At 44.5% G+C, this 21,102-nt stretch overlaps 1 protein-coding gene across 1 annotated transcript; it reads right to left on the bottom strand.

The window, feature by feature from the left end:
- Window positions 1-353: 353 nt before the first annotated feature.
- PSMD9 (proteasome 26S subunit, non-ATPase 9) lies at window positions 354-21,025 on the bottom strand. Its single transcript, XM_034672334.1, has 6 exons — window positions 20,515-21,025; window positions 17,040-17,142; window positions 13,677-13,888; window positions 11,923-12,024; window positions 2,341-2,429; window positions 354-2,011 (listed from the first exon to the last, which is right to left on the bottom strand). The coding sequence occupies exons 1-6, from the start codon at window positions 20,650-20,652 to the stop codon at window positions 1,984-1,986; spliced, it is 672 nt and encodes a 223-aa protein (XP_034528225.1). The 5' UTR covers window positions 20,653-21,025; the 3' UTR covers window positions 354-1,983.
- Between the last annotated feature and the right edge of the window lie 77 nt (window positions 21,026-21,102).

Raw genomic sequence — 21,102 nt, forward strand, 5'->3', positions numbered from 1 at the left:
TGCTGTGCGCCGGACTTCAGCTAGCTGGGATGACATACTATGTAGGCTACATTATCTTGTTCTTATCAAAAATGTGTCTGCAAAACCAGCTTGGTTCGACCTATTAGGATCATTTCAAAGTGACTGTCAGCTACAATCTCACAGAAGACGGCACGCGCCCCCATCCTGAGGTTTCTAAAGGGAGACCTGCAGGAAACCAGCCAAAGGCACTGACGCAGAAAAATCTGGTACTCTCATTTTAGGAGAATGTCAATGATTCTCCCCGTCCCCACACCGCCAAGCCCCAACGCTGGTTGATTAATAAGCATACATCTCAAAAAAAAAAAAAAAAAAAAAAAAGAAGGATCAAACCGGATGGTACAAGCTGTGTTTATTATATCTAGGGCTTATAAAGAGATTGGAAAATGCTTGGAATCAGAACACTCACACACACAGTTTAAATAGCAAACGCTGGTAAGCAAGACATGTCTGTGGCTACAAGGGGAGAATGCATGTGGATGTAAATTTTGGGGAACACACTCAACAGGAAGGTTTTCCAGCTGAGCATGAGAAGAGAATCCATGGCTGGAAGCACGCCGCAGTGCTGACTCCTGTCATGGCAAGCTGGCTTCTGTATCCAACCCAAGCAAATCCATTCTCAAGGAATCCAGGCATGCCTCAGGAGAATGGGTCACACCACCTCTGAGACAGAAAGTGGTGTGCAAGACATGGGGAAATAAACACTGTGATAAGGTGAGGAGAGAAAGTAAAATACAGGGTCACTAAGAATCACTGAAACCCACTTTGTCACGTGAAAAAGAAAAGAAAAGGAAGGAAGAAGGAATCAGCATTTTTAAGAAGTCAGATCTGCACACACTGCTGGTTCCCATCAGTAAGCAAGCACACCTTGGCAGTTTACAAACTACTGTTGATCTGAGGGGATGACCAGGAGGTTCAATTATAAAAAGTCAAATTAGAGGGTAATTTGCAAGGTTTTTTATTCCAGAAATGAAAGGAGCTTGCTGCCCTCTGGTGGGTTACAGAAGAGGAAGCTGACACCGCAGGGGGCTACCTGGGGAGCCTCCTGGTTTTCCCTATTCTTCAAGGGAGCAGCTGTGGCCCAGTGGGGGTGGGGGGGATGTAATTTCTGTATCCAGAGCGGCAATGCCACAATGCAAATGCAGATGGTGCAAACCCCATTCACTAAAGGTTGATATTCTTGAATTGCTGTTGGTCAAATCTTGACTTCAGCACCACTGTTGGTTTGTTCAGTCCAACTTTTTTTTTTTTTTTAATAAGCTCTACACCCTATGTGGGGCTTGAACTCAGAACCCCAAGAGCAAGAGTCGCATGCTCTACTGACTGAGCCCTTTTTTTTTTTTTTTTTTTTTTTAGATTTTATTTTTTTTAAGTAACCTGTATACCCAACATGGGGCTTGAAACTACAACTCCGAAATCAAGAGTTGTATGCTCCACTGACTAAGCTAGGCACCCCTGTCCAACTTTCTATGAGAATGTTCTAATTCCTGTCTGAGCTTTGGTTTGAGAGTTTCATAAGAAATTCAGTTGGCACTATATGTTAACTAAATTTAAATAAAAAATTAACTTTAAATAAAAAATTAAAAAGAAAAAAGAAATTCAGTTGTGGTGATGAAATGGTCATATCAGCACTGAAACCTGTGTTTATTTGGGGGAAAAAAATCCTAAAAGAATAAAGTCCCATCAGCACCTGCCAGAATAACTCCAGCCCACTTGCCCACAATCCAGAGGACTCCCATTTAGGACCATGGCCTAATTTGCAAAAGATGCCAAACACAAATCAAGTTAACAATGCCTTAAAAGATTACACTGGGAGGGCACAGTGTTTCCATCAGCCAGAAGTTCAGGCTTCCAGCCTCTTCCAGATCCTTACGCTTCAGGGAGAGAAGAGAAGGAAGAAATTCCCACCAGACCCACGTCCAGGGCAAGGGAAGATGTTTTCCTATTGCCATTCCCCAGGGACAATCATCTTTGCAAAGGAATAATGTTGCAGCTGGAAGAAAAAAAAGAAAAGGAACGACGTAAGTTTGGTGGCTCCATTCAGAAGACCAGAGAGTGAGCCCTCTGAGTGTTTCACCTGCGTTCTTCAATTCTTTTAAAGCGAATGCCCAGTTAATGAAAGAACCAGAGTGACCAGGGCTCCCTCTGCCTCCGTACCTGCAATCTCATTCCCGCTGCATGTGCTTATCAGGAGTTTCTACAGGCAATCTGGGGAATACCCTCATTTCCCCATGGCCCCCCCACCTCCTCCCCGGAGCTTTAGGGCTGACACACACTCAAGTAACAACTGACAGGGCTCTGTCAGCAGAAATGATACTTTACCCTAGGAGTCCTTTTCCTGCCCAGCGGGTCGGGACAAGTCTAAGCTGGTGTTTCTCCCCTCTGCGGATCACTGTCACATTCAGGGGTTTCTGAAAGGAAAATAAGCTCATTTTATATTTTATAGTCAACCTGTTTACTATTCAAAGAGATTCAGACTAAGATGCTAAGATACTGACTTTTGCACATCAGAGTGGTAAGGATGCTTTTATTAAGCAGAGTCCTGCCGTTGTCAAGAGTGTGGGAGACATGACACTCTTGGGGCAGCCAATGGGCCGCAAATCGGTAACGTCTTCCTGGACAAACATGTCTCCCCACCAAAAAAATCTTTAAAAAGTCACACACAAGATAAATTTTGCAGAAGTACAAGATGATACATGAACAAAGTGTTCCTTCTAGAACTGTTTATAAATTGAAAACCTGAAAACACCCAAAATATCCCTCAATAAGGTATTATTCAAATACAGCATACTGAATGAAGCAGTTTAAGTAAAAACAAAAAGAGCAAAGTATGAACGCATTTGAATATACGTTTTTGTGTTTTTTATTTTTTATTTCTTTATTTTTTAAATTCTTTTTTAAATAGGCTCCATGCCCAATGTGGGGCTCAAATTCTTGACCCTGAGATCAAGAGTTGCATGCTCTACCAACTGAGCCAGCCAGGCACCTCTGAATATACCTTCTAAAAGGGCATATATATTGCTTCATGCATACAAAGCTTTCTAGAAGATAAATGAAAAAACTGTTAACAATGGTTACTTGCAGAGAGAAGCACTAGGAGTTTGGAGAGAAAGAAGATGACATTTACTTTTATATCTTTCTTTTTTTCTTTTTTCTTTAAAGATTTTATTTATTTGAGCTAGTGCAAGCGAGACAGCACAAGCAGGGGGAACGGCAGAGGGAGAGGGAGAAGCAGACTCCCTGCTCAGACTCAGGGCTCAATTCCAGGACCCTGGGATCATGACCTGAGTTGCAGGCAGATACTTAACCAACTGAGCCACCCAAGCACCCCTACTTTTATATCTTTCTGTACCATTAATTTGTTTTTTTCCATGTGTATTACTTTGATGTAAAAAATTAAAATAAAATACATATGAAGGAAACTGACAAATTACAACAAGGTGTATCAAAATCTAGAACTTTTGTGCATCAAAGGACACTCTCAACAGAGTGAAAAGTAACTTAAAAAGTGGGAGAAAATACTGGCAAATCATTTATCTGATAAGGGATTAGTATCCAGAATATGTAAAGAACTCCTACAACTCACAACAGCAGCAAACAACCCAATTAAAAAATAAGCAAAAAACTCAAGCAGACATTTCTCCAAAAAAGATAAATGGTCAAAGGCACATGAAAAGATGTTCCACAGCACTAATCATTAAAGAAATACAAATCAAAACCACAACGAGGTATCACTACACATCCACTAGGACGGCTACTATCCAAAAACAGAAAATGACAAGAGTTGGTGAGGGTGTAGAGAAACCAGACCCCTTGTGCACTGCTGCGGGGGAATGAAAATCGGCCGGCCACTATGGTAAACAGTATGGCTATCCTCAAAAACTGGTACTAGAATTATCACATAATCTGGTAATTTTTTTCCCCAAAGATTTATTTATTTATTTGAGAGAGAGAGTGAGCATGCAGGGGGAGTGGCAGAGGGAGTCCCAAGCAGACTCCACTCTGAGCTCGGAGCCCCACCCGGGGCCTGATCTCACAACCCCGAGGATCACACCCTGAGCCAAAACCAAGAGTCAGATGCCTAACCAACTGTGCCACCCAGAAGCCCCCACATAATCCTGAAATTAAGCCTCTTGTTAAACACCCCAAGAATTGAAAGCAGGGACTCGAATTGATATTTGTATACCCCTGTTCATAGCAGCATTATTCGTAATAGTCAAAAGATGGGAGCCAACCAAGTGTCCGTCAATGGACAAACAAAATGTGGGCTATTCACGCAATGGAATATTACTCAGTCTTAAAGAGGAAGGAAATTCAGACACACACGGCAATATGGATGGACCCTGAAGACATTATGCTAAGTGAAATCCAGCAGCCACAAAAGGAGAAATACTGTCTGATTCCACTGATAGGTGCAAATTCCACTGAGAGCACATTCACAGAGACAGAAAACAGATTAGTGATCACCAGAGGCTTGGGGAGAGGAGAATGGGAAGTTAGTGTTTAAAGGCACAGAGTTTCAGTTTGGAAGGCTGATAAAGTTCTGCAGGTGGATGGAGGAGATGGTTACAGAGCATTATGAATGTACTTAACGCCAGAGAACTGCACCTTGGAAATGGTTAAAGTGTTCAATTTTATGTTATGTATATTCTACCACAACTTTTTAAATTATGGCAGATCTATTAATGCAATCTCGGAATCTGACAAAATAAAGCATGAAGGAAAAGCCAGAAAGATGTCACTTGTAATAAGACTGCCAATAGCACAGGTGAGGCAGTTGAGAAGCCAGCCCTCACATGCACTGCTTGAGAAAATGTGAGCTGTTTGGAGGACACCTTGACAACATCTATCAAATCTGTAAATGTGCATTTGCATGCCTTTGACCCAGTCATTCCACTTCCAGAAATCTTTGACAGAAACCCTCACACAAGAATATTCACTATCCCGTTGTTGCTGATGGCCAAACATCGGGTACAACCTAAATGTCTGGTATGGAGGGCTGGTTACATGAAAGATGGCAGACCAAGCAATGGAATATGGTGAAGACAGATATGTACCCACATGGAAATACCCTCAAAAGGCGGGGGGGGGGGGAATCCAGAACACTATGTGTAGTAGGTCTTGTTTGTCTTCTTGTTCAAAAAGCAATCATTATAGACATATTCATTCACACTTAGGAAATGTGTGAGAGATACACTGATGTGCTTCTGGTGCTAGAAATGATACCCCTAGGCAAGGTAGAAACACAGAGGTCATCCTTGACATGAGCTGGGTGTCATATTAAAGCTCATATACTTACATCCTAAAGGTCTAATTTACCCACTTCCTTTCACCTCCAGCCCATTCACCAAAGCCACCATCACCCCTTGACCAGGCTGCTAAAATTGTCAGCCCTCCTATCAGCTCTCTACCTCTACCTAGCACCTGGAGAAATCTTTCCAAGACACAAAGCTGCTTACATTTGTTACCCTCAGTTTGGAAGTGTGCATGGCTCTCTACCAGTCCTCATGAAAAAAGAACAAAATCTTGATAGGACCACAAGGCCTCATACAGCCTGGCCCCTGCCAACTTCCCAGATCGACCTCCTCCCTCCCTATACCTCCCTCCTTGCTCTGGGCTCCAACTCTCTTCTCCGGCCTTCCCACCTCAGGGACATGACCCTGCTGGAAGGCTCCTCTCGCCATCTCCCTACCAGTCTCCGGCCTTGATCAACTTCTTTTTTAAGATTTTATCTTTTTAAGTAATCTCCACACCCAACGTGGGGCTCGAACTCACAACCCCGAGATCAAGAGTCACATGTTCCACCGACTGAGCCAGCCAGGCAACCCCAGGCTCTGATCAACTTTAACATTCACAGGTCACGTCCTCAGGAAGGTTATCCTAACCCTCATATCATTTGTTCTCCTAGCCTCCTCGAACTTTTCCTTCATGACACTCATGAAAGTGTATAACTATATTTGATTAATGCTCGTCTCCCCCACCAAAGTGTTCCTGAGGCAAGGACCTTCTGCTTCTCTGTGTTGTTCCCGGGAGCTCTAGGGCCTGCACCTTGTCCAGCACTTAAACGGAGCAGGGAAGGGACTTAGGAGAGACCCAGGACTTTTGTTCTTTCTTCAAAAATGTTTCCCCTATCTGATGCTTTTACACTAAAAATGCATTATTTTTATTTATTTATGTGAGATACAATTCACATACAATAAAATCCATTTTAAAGTATACAATTCAGTGGGTTTTATATTCAGACACTTGTACAACCATGACCACTACCTGAACAACATTTTCATCCCCCAAAAGGACCACTGCACCCATTAGCAGTCACTCCCCATTCCATCTTCCACTCAGCCCAGGGTGACCACCAACCTGCTTCCTGTCTCCGTGGATCTGCCTGTTCCGGACACTTCACGTAAACAGAATTCTTAGGGCACCTGGGTGGCTCCGTCGGTTGAGTGTCTGCCTTTGGCTCAGGTCATGATTCCAGGGTCCTGGGATCAAGTCCCGCATTGGGCTCCCTACTCATCGGGGAGTCTGCTTCTCCCTCTACCCCTCCCTACTGCTCGTGATCTCTCTCACTCTCTCTCTCTCACTCTCAAATAAAATCTTTTAAAAAAATAAAAATAAAACAAAATAAAATAAAATACACAGCCCTTTGTATCTGGCTTCTTTTGCTTAGCACAAATCCTTTCAAGGTTCATCCATGTTATAGCATGTCAGTACTCCATTCCTTTCTACAGCTCAATGCAACATGCGTTGTTTATAATAAAGACGACTTTTTTTAAGATTTTTTTTCCCTTGAAAGAAAATACATGCAATTGATACAGAAACTGAGCTTTGGGAAGTTACCAAAAGAAAGGGAGATTTCTCTACAAGAGTATTAATTTCCAGGTTTCCATAAAATTGGAAACTACCTAAATGTCTAACAACAGAATGTGGTGGGTTTTTTTTTTTTTTTAATCATTTTTCTAAAGTCACAAAGCGGACCCTTGATTCTCAAGTTGGCCTCTGGTTCCAGAAGGATCCAGGGCCCTGAGGAGGTAAGGTCTCCCCACCCCAGCAACTCAGCTTTTTTCTGTTTGATATATTGGAATTCCCCAAGAAATTTCACCTGAGAAAAAGTGCTGTTGCTTAAAAATGTTCAATAACTACTCTTGCAAAGAAGGATTCATGGTGTTATTGACGACAGTCGCCTTGTCGTGCATAACAGTTCGTAATAACACTGTATTTGCCTATTTGAAAGTTGCTAAGAGAATAAAAGTTCTCATCACAAGAAAAAAAACTGTAACTATGGTGATGGATGTTAACTAGGCTTATCATGATAATAATTTTGTAACATACACAGATACTGAATCATTACGTTGTACACTTGTAACTAACATGTCAATTACACCTTAGTAAGAAAAAAAAAAGAATTTTACAGATCTATGAAGAGCTTAAGAATATATTTAACTAGAAAAGACAGGCTAAAAACCAGTAGCTACTACCGCTAATCACCAAAAACTGGAAACAACCTAAATGTACGTGGGTAAACCATCTGGCATTCATCTATACAGTGGACCAGTACTAGCAGTCGAAAGGAGTGAACTACAGACACACACAACAATGTGGAAGAATTTCAGATGTACGATGCAAAGTGCAAGAAGCCAGATTTTAAAGGCCATGCATACTGTGCAGTTTCATTTATAGGACATTCCTGAAAAGGTAAAACTGTAGGGACGGAGCACAGATTGGTGGATGTGGAGGGTGGGGGCTGGGGGAGGGCTTAGCCACAAAAGGCTATGAGGCCAGTTTGGGGAGGATGATAGAATTGCTCTGTTATCTTCCTTACAGTGGCAGTTACCAGACTATGTACATGTGTCAAAATTCCCAGTACTGTACACTGAAAAGGGTAAATTTTGCTGCAGGTAAATTACACCTTAATAAAAATAGCCAGTAGCTCTCTATATGCTGGTATATGAACAGACTGACCCCAGAAGGACACACAGCTGCAAGGTGGCTACCGCTGGAGGAGAGATTTTTCATTACATGTTCTTTGATTCGGTCTTAAACACGTGTATGTATTACCTCTTGTGGGAAAAGAGACATATTTACAAAACAAACCAGCAACAATGAGCCCAGGCAACTGCAAAGTTTAGAAGTGTGTGTAGCAAGGTGTACAAGACACATGAGAAAACCGTAACACTAGGAAAGTCTGGGGAAAAGGAGTGAAAAAGCAAGAGAGACTCTGGGTAAACATAACCAACCTACACCTAGAACCCTCACTAACGTGACGACAGGACAGCCAAGGGGTAACAAAGGAACACCACCACAGGACAAATAAATCACAGGGAAGGAGACTGCAAAGATGAGAGAAGGCATCAAAATGAAAAGCCAACAAGAACTGGACAAGTGGTAACTGAGCAAGTAGAGAAAACAGAAACCGTGTGTGGTGGTTCTAGAAAATGCCCATAAATTCTTTGATATTCCTTCAAGAGGTAAAGCCTAATTCCCCTACCTCTGAGTATGGGCTGGACGTGGTGAGTCGCTTCTAATGAACAGAATGATGTGGAAATGATAATGTGCATCTTCAGAGACTGGGTCAAAGGCACCTCGGCTGCCTCCCCTCTGCTCTCGCTGGAACCACTCACTCTGGGGGAAGCAGCTGCCATGCTGGCAGGGCACTCCAGCAGCATCACGGAGAGGCCCGAGCGGCGAGGAACAGATGTGCCATCAGCCATGTGAGTGAGGCATCTTGGAAATAGATTTTTTAAACTCAGTCAAGCCCTCAGATGACCACAGATGCTGCCAACATCGTGACTACAAGCTCATGAGACCGTAAGCCAGAACCACCCAGCTAAAACACTCCTGGATGTCCAATCCTCAGAAACCGAGAGAGATAACAAATTGAAGCTGCTAAGTTTACAGTGGTTTTTTTTTAACTCACCAATAAACAACTAATACACCCTTTATGGCAACAGGTTAAAAAGAAGCTGACAAAGAACAAATGGATTGTTCCAGGGAACCCCAGAAAGGTTCAGAACAAACAGACTAATGAGAAAAAAGAATCCCACTTATAGGAATCTGATATGTAACAGACGTGGCAATATAAATGAGTGGGTAAAGTATTAACTATTCGCTAATGGTACTGGGACAATTAACATCCATCCAGGGGAGAAAAAAGTTTGGTACCCTACCTCACATCATTCACAAAATTAATTCCAAATGTATATACTAAGTTGTTGTATATACTAAGTTGTTGTATATACAACAAATGTCCACACAATATCTTGTATATGAAAGTTCATACAAGTATTATTCACAATAGCCAAAAAGTGGAACCAAACCCAATACTCATCAACTGCTGAATGGATAAATAAAATGGATAAGAAGGAACGTATATCCACACAACAGGATATTACTCAGCCATAAAAAGGAACGAGGTACTGACACCTCTACAACATGGATGAACCTTGAAAATGTGATGCTAAGCAAAGGAAGTTAATCACAAAATATCACGTCTTATATGATCCCAGTTATATGAAATGTCCAGAATAAGCAGATCCATAGAGACAAAAAGTAGTTTAGTGCTTTAGGGGTTAGTGGGTAGGAGGAAGAGAGAGTGACTGCTAATGGGTATGGAATTGCTTTCTTAGGTGATGAAAATGTTCTAAAATTGATTGTGGTGATGGATGCCCAGCTCTATGAATATACTAACAACCACTGAGCTATCCAGGGTTTTTTTTAAAGATTTTATGTTATTTTTTTTTTTAAGATTTTATTTATATGAGAGAGAGAACAAGCAGGGGGAACGGCAGGCAGACCTCCCGCTGAGCAAGGAGCCCAATGCAGGACTCAATCCGAGGGCCCTGGGATCATGACCTGAGCTAAAGGCAGACACTTAACTGAGCCACCCAGGTGTCCCTAAACACTTATTTTTTTTTTAAGTCATCTCTACACCCAACGTGGAGCTCAAACTCACAACCCCGAGATCAAGAGTCACATGCTCCACCGACTGAGCGAGCCAGCCAGCTGCCCCGAGCTACGCACTTTAAACGGGGGAACTGCGTGGTATGTGAAGTACACCTCGTAACTGTTATAAAAAGTAATAAAAGATTGGGGCACCTGGCTGGCTCCGTCAGTTAAGCAGCCGACTCTTGATTTTGGCTCAAGTTATGATGTCAGGGTCATGAGATCGAGCCCCGCGCTGGGATCCACACTGGGCATGGAGCCGGCCAAAGATTCTCTCTCTCCCTCTCCCTCTGCCCCTCCCCCTGCCTCTCTCTCTGTCTCCCTCTCTAAAAAAATAAAAATAAATAAATAATAATAGATCAATTCCAGATTAAAGAAAAACTAAAAATAAATCAATAAAAGTATGAGAAGAACTCCTTTAAGCAGACACAATATGCAAAAGCCATAAAGCAAACTGATGAATTTGTCAAAATCAGAATTTGGACTTCCACGCAACTACGGACTTGCTGGAGGTGTCGTGTAGAAATGAAGGCCTGACCTCTGGCCGGGGCTCGGGCACAAGTCAACTGTGTTTCAGCCCAATGCCTGCCTTCCGGCGAGTCCCATGTGATGAGCAGCGCAGCCAAGCAGTTGAGCGGGCAGGAGACAAACCAAGAATCGTGGGTTAAACCAAACATTTCATTTGGGAATGAAAAACTTTCGTAGATAATTTCTATGGACTTGGAGTCCCACATTTCTCCGGCAAAGTGCGGATCTTTGCCAAGATAACTTGTTAAAGTTACATTACTGAGCCATGAGCTGACGTGATCAGGTGGAAATGCTATTTAAAGGTGTACTATTCCAGAAACTGGAAGACTGCAGCCAATTCTGAATCCCAACCCTTATTATATTTTCAAGGACTGAAACTGTCAAACTGCACATGAATCACGTTCTAACATACTCCTGCTTGAACGGTGCTTTGCTGCCGTGTACTGGCCCATATTTCCTTAGCTTCTCAGATATGGTTTTGGAAGGGAAGAACTTGTGACGCGAACAAATTTAACAAAATGGTCATCTAAGTAACTTAAAAAAAAAAAACACTTCCAAGTAATCAAAGTCACCATAAACTAAGTTAAAAGACAAGGAGCTAATCAGGAGAAACATATACAGCATGAAAACAGGCAAAGGTTTTATATGTGGAATATATTAAAAAATTCCTACAAATCAATTTTTTAAAAGGACAAATAACCCAACAGGGAAAAAGATGAGAAAAAATATAAACAGACAATCCATAGAAATGAAAATACGAACATTAACGCACATATAAAATAAAGATACTCGACCTCATTGGTAATCAGGAAAATACAAATTAAAATAAGATGTTGTTTTCACAACAATGTTCAAAGAACAGTAATACAGAGTATGACTGATGACATGATACACTCACATACCGCTGGTCGGGTACAAATTAGTGAAGGTTTTTCGGATTACCTATTATAAGTGTGTACGATACACTGAGAGCCTATAATTCTACTTTCTGGTATTTACATCAAGAAGTAGAACGTGAACAAGAACACACGACTGTTCACGCTAGTATAAAACCAAAAATAACCAAAACGTCCCCTGATAAGGCCAGGCATGGACAAACTGGGGTCCATTCCTACAATGGAGTGCTATGCAGCAGTACAAAAGAACAAGGCATGTGAAAATGCAAAGATCTCCAAGAAAAGCTGTTGAATGAAAGCAGGGACAGGAAGTAGGGAAGGGGTATTTATATAGTGTGGCTGCAAAGGCCTCCCCCAGGTGTCATTCGTACAAGATGAGACGGACATAAGGGAGAGAAAGCTTTCCAGGCAGAGAGAACAGCAAGTGCAAAGGCCCTGTGCCTGAGCAACAGCTCTCTGAAGGCAGCAAAGACCCCAGTGATGATTCCTGGCCTTCGGCAATTCTAGGGTTACTGACCAGATGTGACCTTCAACTCACCCCCTCACTGTGCTGCACCACACTGCCAATGTTATGCAGAGACTGGAAGTTTTGGGTGTTCACAGAGCCAAACTCCACAATCTCGTCATCCACTTGCAGACCCTAAACGGAGAAGAGAAAATAGAAAACCAGAGTAGAGGTTAAATGTGCTTCTGGTATGCTTTACTTCCATGTCCAATTTAACGTCCAGGCCAAGAGCTTGTTTTCTACCGGGAAGAGTGGCAGGCGCAAAGCAAAGAGGTCAGGGACTTAGCGACCACACACAGGAGGTGGCGGTGGATAATAGGGCCACCTCCTCCTGGGGATTCCTTCTAGGACAGATCTAATAAAAGGGGGCCAGATCTGCCCAGTGTCTGATAAAAGCTGATGGTGGTACAGGCCGTAAAGAATGCGGAAAAGCCAAATGCTGTCTTGCGGGGTCAGGGGCGAGAAGAGGCAGGCCAATCCGGGCCTATTTTGTTCAGGGGTCAGAATTTAGACAAGTTTGCCCGAGAGGTCCCCGGACAAGCAGCCACAGGCACAAGGCTGACCAAGGACTAGTGTGACTCTTTCATTCTAAGAACACAGATCATGATTCATTCATTCCTTCAACAAATATTTGTCGTGGGCCGACTACAGCCCTGTGCTGGATGCTGTGGATAGCGTAGCGAGTAAAATGAAGCTCATGTATAACTTCCCATCTTGTGATCCTACAGACAGTTGGCAGGACCTGGATTCAGGACCGAGGTTCCATAGCTGAGGAGCTATGTGTCCTGGCACCAGTTACTTCAGAACTTAGAGGCTTTTTTCATGGGTAAAATGGGGTTAAGATCAGTGCCTACCCCAGCAGGTGGCTATGGGATTAAATATTAACTACACAGCCACATAAAAACTTGACCATGGTGTTCAGAGTCGCATTATTCATAATAGCCGAAAGACAGAAACCAAATGCTCACGAACTGATGAATGGATAAAATCGATGGGCTATCTCCGCCCATGGAATATTACTCAGCCACAGAAAGGAAAGAGATGGAGACGCAGGTTCTGTCACAGATGAACCCCGAACACATGATACTAAATGGGAAAAGCCAGTCATAAAGGGTCATATACGATTCCATTTAGATGAAGTATCCAAAATAGGCAAATTCATAGACAGAAAGCAGACTGGTGGTTGCAGGGGGCTGGGGGGAGACAGGACTGGGGGGTGATGGCTAATCACAGGGTTTCTTTTCAGAATAATGAAAACGTTCTAAAATTCCTTGCAGTGACGGATGCACAGCTCTGAGAATACACTAAAAGCCACGGAATTGTATACTTCAAATGGGTAAATTTTATGGTGTGTAAACTGTTTCTCAATAAAATCATTTAAAACTTATAAAAATATGCCAGGTAAGAGCTAGAACTCACTTGGCAGGACAGCTGGTGCAGAGCAAGGACTCAGTGAATGGCAGCTACTGTTGTCCTTCTCATGTCTACTACTCAGTGCCCAGCCGAAATAAGCCCAAGAAGAGATCCTCTTTCCCTCTCTCGGAATATTTCTCACCTTCTACCTGTGTCTCGGGCCCCTCCCTGACCAGGTTAGTGGCAGCAGGGGCTGACTCCTCTCCAAAACCCTGGCCCCAGCACAGGGCTGGCCCTCAGGGCTCAGTCAGTGTGTGCTAAGTAAGTGGGTGAAGTCCACGGTTCCCCTTCCCCACCCCCGCACCCCCAGCCCGAGGCTACCTGACGCACAGCACCCCCTGGGGGTGGACTTAGGTGGTAGAGTTCTGGCTTACCGCGATACTGGCGGGGGAGCCGGGGCTGATGTTGTTCACTTTAGCAAAGGCCTGAGGGGGGCTGAGCCCCTCGCTTTGGCCCAGGTTGCGGCTCATGGCTTCTTTGTGGGCCTCAGCCGTGTCGCGGGCCTGCTTCTCCTTGTCACGAGCGTGCAGCTGGTGCAGGGCCTCTTCCACCTGCTTCATGACCGCCTTGTGATCATTCTGCAAGCCTGGGAGGAGGACACCCCATCAGGGGACGACGAAGACAGCTGAGGACACCAGACTCCCACATCCACTCACTGAACAGTTAACAAGCACTTACTCCCGGCCAGACACTGGGCTAGGGGCTGAGGACAAACCTGTGGCCAAGACAGGAGGCCACCCTCGTGATGCTCACAGTCCGACAAGGGAAGCCACCCAGGAACAAGTCATTATCGTAACAATGATGACTGTTGCTGAGGGCGAGCCAGCCAGGACCCGACCTTGCCAGTCTAGGAGATCAGGGAAGACTTCCCAAAGGCAGCGCTGTTTCAACAGAGACTTGAAAGGTGAGGAGAAGCAAAAAAATCACCCCACTGAATCCATAGCCACCACCTCAAATGCATACACGGGGCAAATGTGGTGGCCACGCAAATGAGCTGACATGAGCTGGGTGTAAGAAGGATGTCACTTGTCTCCTAATGACCCTGGAAGGAAAAATGAAGCCCAAGTCCACCAATACATAGCAGGTGATGTTCGTTCTGGGAGAAGTAACAGCAGAAAAGCTGGAGATTAGATATTTGGGGGTAAAATCGTCTTTTTCAGTACTGCTGGCTAATTCAAATGTGGTGAACTGGGGCGCCTGGCTGGCTTAGTTGGAAGAGCATGCAAACCTTGATCTCTTGGGTTGTGAGTTCAAGCCCCATGTTGCATGCAGAGTTTACTTAAAAAACAAAACAAAACAAAACAACTTCTGAAAATAATTTTGCAAAAAAAGATCAATAAGAATTGCTCAGGGGCACCTGCATGGCTCAGTCAGTGAAGCGTCTGCCTTCGGTTCGGCTCATGATCCCATGGTCCCGGGATCGAATCCCGTGTTGGGCTCCCTGCTCAGCAGGAAGTCTGCTTCTCCCTCTCCTTCTGCCTCTCCCCCAGCTCATGCTCTCTCTCTCTTGCTCACACTCTCTCAAATAAATAGGTAAAATCTTATTAAAAAAAAAAAAGAGAGAGAATTGCTCAACCAGATTCTTAAATATAATAAAATCATTAAGATAGTGTGGTATTGGGGCACCTAGCTGGCTCAGTTAGAAGAGCATGCAACTCCTGATCTCAGGGTTGTGGGTTCAAGCCCTATGTTGGGTGCACAGATTACAAAAATAAATAAATAAACTTAAAAAAAAAAAAAAAAAGACCATGATGCCTGGGTGGCTCAGTTAGTTAAGTGTCTGCCTTCGGCTCAGCTCATGATCTCAGGGTCCTGGAATCGAGCCCCGTGTCATGCTCCCTGCAGGGAGCCTGTTCCTCCCTCTGCCTGTGCTTCTCACCCTGCTTGTATTCTCTCTCTCTCTCAAATAAATAAAATCTTTTAAAAAATTAAAGAAAGTGTGATATTAGCCAAGAGGTATATCAACAGAATAATGCAAAAAACTAAGAGACCTAAATACGTCTGAAAATTTCCTATGTAACACTGCTAGCATTTCAAATTAACGGAGAAAGAACAGGCCATTTAATAAATGGTGTTGGAACATCAGAGTAACCATCTGGAAAAAAATCAGTCAGCGCCCTCTCTCACACGGTAGGCTCTGCTTCTCAAATTTCCCTCAGAATCCTAAATGCCAAGGAAAGCAGGCCACATCCCACAGGAGTCTGAGGGCTTAGCCAAAAGTCCCAAATTTCCCTCCAGTCTTAATATGGTTTTTCCCTACTCTGTATCTTCCACTTGTTTCAATACAAAAACAGTATGCTTCTTTTCCCAAAACCTTCAAGGAAAAGTGATGCTCTAAGATGCTGTTCTAGGATCATATGGCAGCCCTGAGGAACATCTGGCAGTTCAAAAGGTATCTCACTCCTATGGTTACTTGTGCCTCCAGTGAGAAACTCAGCCTTATACCAAAACAGGCTATGGATTCAAACACAGAAAACAGAGGTCATGAAGTGAAAAATGTGCACAGTGTATTTCCCTCTGACAGGACTTTGTGGGAGAGGCTGCCAGTTGCCCACCCGTAGCAGGGGAGAATAAGGGCCCCAAACATATTCTCGTGCTAGTCCCCAGGACCTGCCACTATGTTACTTTCCATGGCAAAGGGGGCTTTACAGATGTGGTTAAGTTCAGGACACTGATTAGGGAGATTAACCTGGATTACCCAGGTGGGGGGGCCCAGTGTGATCACAAGGGTCTTCATAAGTGAAAGTGGGAGGCAGAGAGTGAGAGAAAGAGGGGGGATGGTGGGACCAGAGGTTGGGAGGTGCAGCTGCCGGCTTTGGGGACACAGGCACCTCCAGAAGCTGGGAAAAGGTAAAGAAACGGGCTCTTCCCTAGAGCCTTCAGAAGGAACACAGCCCTGCCAACACTTCGATCTTAGCCCAGTGACACCCATTCGGATATCTGATTATTGTAAGGCAATAAACGTGTGACGTGGGAACCCACTAAGTCTGTGGGTATTTGTTACAGAAGAAACTGAAAACTAATATACCCCCCAACCGCTACTCTCAACTTGTTCCTCAACTACAGACAAATACCTGATTTTATTTAGGACAGTGACATGCCCACCATGGGGTACATTCCCCAACATGTCTTACAGCCAGAGGGGCCTAGGAGGGGAAAGCAGAAATCAATGCAACAAGATGGAGGGGGGGCCTGCAGGACAGGTCCTTCCTACCTTCTTCCTTCCCTTCCTTCCTGCTTGGCACATGGACATGGTGACCCTAACGATGGACAACATGTCCTAAGGATGGCAGAGCCTGGGATCTGACGGCCAGCCCTGCACTGGCAACCTCTATATGTCTGTACTGAGGGATGGAACACTCCCTTGTAAGTGACCACAGTCAGGTCACCACCTTTACCAGGTGAATGTATTTCCTAACACATTACTGATTTGATTAGGATTGTAAGCGATTTGTGACTTGGGTTTCTATCATCATTTTGGAAAAGTTTCCACAGTGAAAACTTAAATGAACTTCAGTTTTTAAGTCCTTAAAAACAAAATGAAAAATGAAACCATAAATTTCGAACCCTAGAGGCCACCCCATTTCCTCAGTTCTCAGTCCCTGGATGGGGAGAGCGAGCTAATCCCATCAAGGTGGAAGACAGAGAAGCAGAGAACATGGACTAGTGAGATCTCACTCGTGCGCCTTCGGCCTCCCTCGCTGCAAGCCGGGGGATCGGCCGCGCGCGCCACTCACAGACAATGTTGTGCCTTGCAGTTCGAACTTGGTACAGGTCCACATCTGAGCGGGGGTAGCCCTCGCAGTCCACCAGCGGCTCGTTCATCCCCACACCTTTTTGCTGGAGGGAAGAAACATGCTTAAGATGTCACAGGTATGAAGTCCTCAAGAACTTTTTCCCTTTGCAGCCATCATCAAGGCAACAGGAATCAAAGCTGCCACACACTGATCACGCAGCACAGGCCACATACTTGCCTCAAACGCTCCCACAACCGCCCTCTGAGGGGGGCACTATTTTTTTTATTGACTTTTAATAACACAAGTAATGCATGAATCCGTTCTCCTCCTTTGAAGTTGGAACAGTGCAGATAAAACTAAAGACTCTTTTGAGCTTCGTCCCCAAGGCCAGCCTCTTGGACTCCTCCAAGCCCTCCTTCCTGCAGCAGCTGATACCTGGCTGGTGGCCTTGGAAGCCGCAGGGGAGTGAAAACCCCAAAGAGCACCCAGCTGTGGCAGGACTTTGGTTCTTTCCGAAAGTAAAAAGGGATCTAAAAGGGATTTCAAAGAGGTTTTCATCCCTTGAAGGACACACTGATATCAATTGCCTCTGGGGAAAGGAATTGGGTGGCTAGGGGACACGGAAAGAAGAGGGACTTTTCATTTTCTAACCTTTTGTAGACTTTGAATTTTGACCACGGACGTGTATTCCCTATTCAAAACAATACATTTAACATTTTAAAGTCTTTTCCTATGTAAGTCAGAGCAGGGTGCACAACGGCAATGAAACGCGTCGTGTGATGGAGGACAGAGTTTCCAGTCGGTTAGACTTGAATCTGAATCTCAGTTCTGCCGTGTACATTCTGGGTGCCCTTGGTTAAGACCTTCCCTCTCCCCAAGCCTCAGCTTCCTCAATTATAAAATGGGAATAACGGCACTCGCCTCCCTTCCCACCTGTCATGAGAATGAATGAGCTGACCTGCGTAGAGTGCTTAGCACAGTGCTAGGCACATTCACAGTAGGGTGAATAGTGGCCCCCAAAAGATGTGTCCCAAGTCCCAACCCTCTAGAACCTGTAAATGTGAACTTATCTGGAAAAAAAGGATCTTTGAAGATGCAATTAAGGCTCTCAAGATGAGATCATCTTGGATTTAGGGTGGGCTCTCAATCCAATGACAGGTATCCTTGCAGAGAAGAGAGGAGCTCCGCGACACAGAGAAGACGGTGTGACCAGGGGCAGAGACTGGAGTTATCCAACTGCAAGCCAGGGATGGCCAGCAGCCACCAGAAACTAGGACGGAGGCACGGAACAGATTCTCCCTCAGAGCCCCCAGAAGAAACCAACCCAGCCGACATCTCATTTATTTTTAGCACTGAATAATATTCTATGGTTTAGAGGTACCACAATTTATTTATCTATTCACCTATTTAAAGACATCTTGGTGCCTTCAAGTTTTGCCAATTGTGAAAAAAAGCTGCTATAAACATCATGAAGGTTTTTGTGTGAACACATATGCAACTCCTTTGGGTAAATACCATGGACCCCAACTGCTGGATGGTATGGTAAGAGAGTGTTTAGCTTTGACAGAAACTACCTTCCTTTGGCATTCCCACCAGCACCGAGTCAGAGTTCCTCCACATCCTCACCAGCATCTGGAGTTGGAATTGTGGTGAACACTGGCCATGTTGACACCTATGTAGTAATACCTTGCGGTTGTTTTAATTTGCCTTTCTCTGATGACATATGACCTGCAGCGTCTTTCCATATGCTTATTTGCCATCTATAGATCTTCTTTGGCGTCTGTTAAGGTCTTTGACTGATTTTTTAATCAAGTTATTTGTCTTTTTAGGATTAAGGTGGAAGAGTTCATATTTTCTGCATCCCTTGCTAGATATCTGCAAATATTCTCTCCCATTTGGCAAACTGTCTTCTCCCTCTCCTGACTGTGTCTTTTGAGACACACGTGTTAAATTCTGATGAAGTCCAATTTATCTATTTTTTCTTCCGTTGCTTTGATTTTGGCACCACATCTAAGAAGGTTTTGCCTGATCCAAAGTCACAAAAATTTACTCCTATGCTTTATTCTAAGAGATTTATAGTTTCAGCCTTTTTAAAACCCTTTTTAAAAACAATCACAGAGCAGGACTTCAGGCTTAAAGCTTTCAGCCAGCAATGGCAGCTAGTAAAAAGGAACGAACATATTATATCACCCTGATATGCATTTTTATCTTATATTTAAGGGGAAAAAAATCCCAGTTTTTTTCATATGCTGTAGAGTTATAAAATTTATAAAATTTTCATTTCAGATAATTTAAGTAAAAAAGTGGAGTACAGTACAGGAAGTATTATGGATACAGCATCCTGTCTGAGGTATAAAATAAAGTTTGGAAAACTGTTAGCATAACGTTTGAAAACACAAGTTCTGAATTCAACAGGCCTGAGATCTGAATCTCATTTTGTGACTCTAAGCAAGTAACCTCCCCTTTCTAAAGCCTCAGGGAAACATACTAACTTCACAGGGTGGTTGTGTGGATTTCATGACATAACACACAGGTAAACCATCACCCTTCAGGCATATAATCAGCACCCAGTAAAATAGTAGTACACTGGCCTCCATTTGATGCTTCCGTCTTACTCCCATCACCTAAAACGCACTCCATCCACACTACATAGAATGTATTTAATTCATTTTTCCTCTGCAAATTGACTGTGGTTTTACATTAAGTGTCATAAGAAAAACTATCAGTTTTGATGCCAGATAGACCTGGGAACTAGCCCCACCACTGCTTCCTAGCTACGTGACCCTAGACAAGGGTTTGCCTCACCCTGGGCCTTAGTTCCCTCCCTACGCAATAATGGTAATAAGCCTACCTGTCACTCAAAGCTTGGTCTTTCGAGCAGTGGCATCAGCATCGCTGGGAATTTGCTAGAAATACAGCCTCTGCACCTGCGTGCCCTGTCCTCATCAGAAACGGAATTTTAACAAGATCCCCAGGTGCTTGCCAAACACATGAAAGTTTAAGAAGTTCTGACGTAAAGTGGGTTAGCAAAGCACAGATCTTCTGGTACACGTTCAACAACGACTCACAATGGTGGTGATTATCACCCCCTCTGCAAATTTATTAGCTCTGTGGCCTGAGGCAGGTTTAAGTTAAGTAACGCCTCTGTTTCCTCATCCCTAAAATGGGGGGAATAACAGAACTCACCTCAAAGGATGCTGCGAAGGTTAAATGATCTAACCAACTCAAAGCAATTAAAACAGCGCCCGGCATACGGTAAGGGCTCCATCAACGCTCGCTGTAATACCAATACCCATTGCGCATGGTTGCAAATGTTTTTTGCCTCCTGCCTGCTGCCGACAGAGGCCGCAGTTGCCGCGCTCTGGGCCTCCCAGGGAGAGCTCAAACACTGACCGCCCCGGCCTCCCAATCCTCCCACATCAGGAGGCCCCGGGCTCCCCCCACGCCCGCCCGGGAGCCCTGAGCCCACACTCACGCTCTCCAGCACGTCATAATTGGCTTTGATCTGCGCCTCGATCTCCTCCTTGCGCCGTATGAGCTCCTGGACGTCGCTGACAGTCACCGCACCGGCCTGCGTGGAGCCTTCGCTCTGCCTAGTTTCCCCCTCCGACATCGTGGACCTCCGCGCGAGATCCTGGACACCAGACCTCCCGGCTTCCTGGATGCGGACGCCCGAGGAGACTGCGGCTACGGCTCCGCCCGAGGGCCAAAATTCCTCGGCCCTCTGAGAGCCCGAGCGGAAGGAAGGGGCGTGGTTCGTGTGGGGTGGGGTCGCCGGAAACCACACCCTGCTGGAACAACTCTGGTGACTGGGGAAGACCAGTATGGGAAGGAATGGGTTCCAGGTTCCTCATCAGCTAGAACAGAATGATCTCTCCCTCGATGACTCATTTGCTTTCCACATTCATTCAGCAGACATCTACTGAGTGCCTACCACATGTTTGTGCCAAAGCACTGTGCGGGGCGCTCCAGTTCAGCTCTTCACATCTATCCAGCCCTTGAGAGTTAACAAAACACATTCAGATTCCTTATCCCCCCATTTTTAAAAAAGATTTTATTTCTT

This window comes from Ailuropoda melanoleuca, chromosome 12 (assembly GCF_002007445.2).
Source record: "Ailuropoda melanoleuca isolate Jingjing chromosome 12, ASM200744v2, whole genome shotgun sequence".
Lineage (NCBI taxonomy): Eukaryota > Metazoa > Chordata > Mammalia > Carnivora > Ursidae > Ailuropoda > Ailuropoda melanoleuca.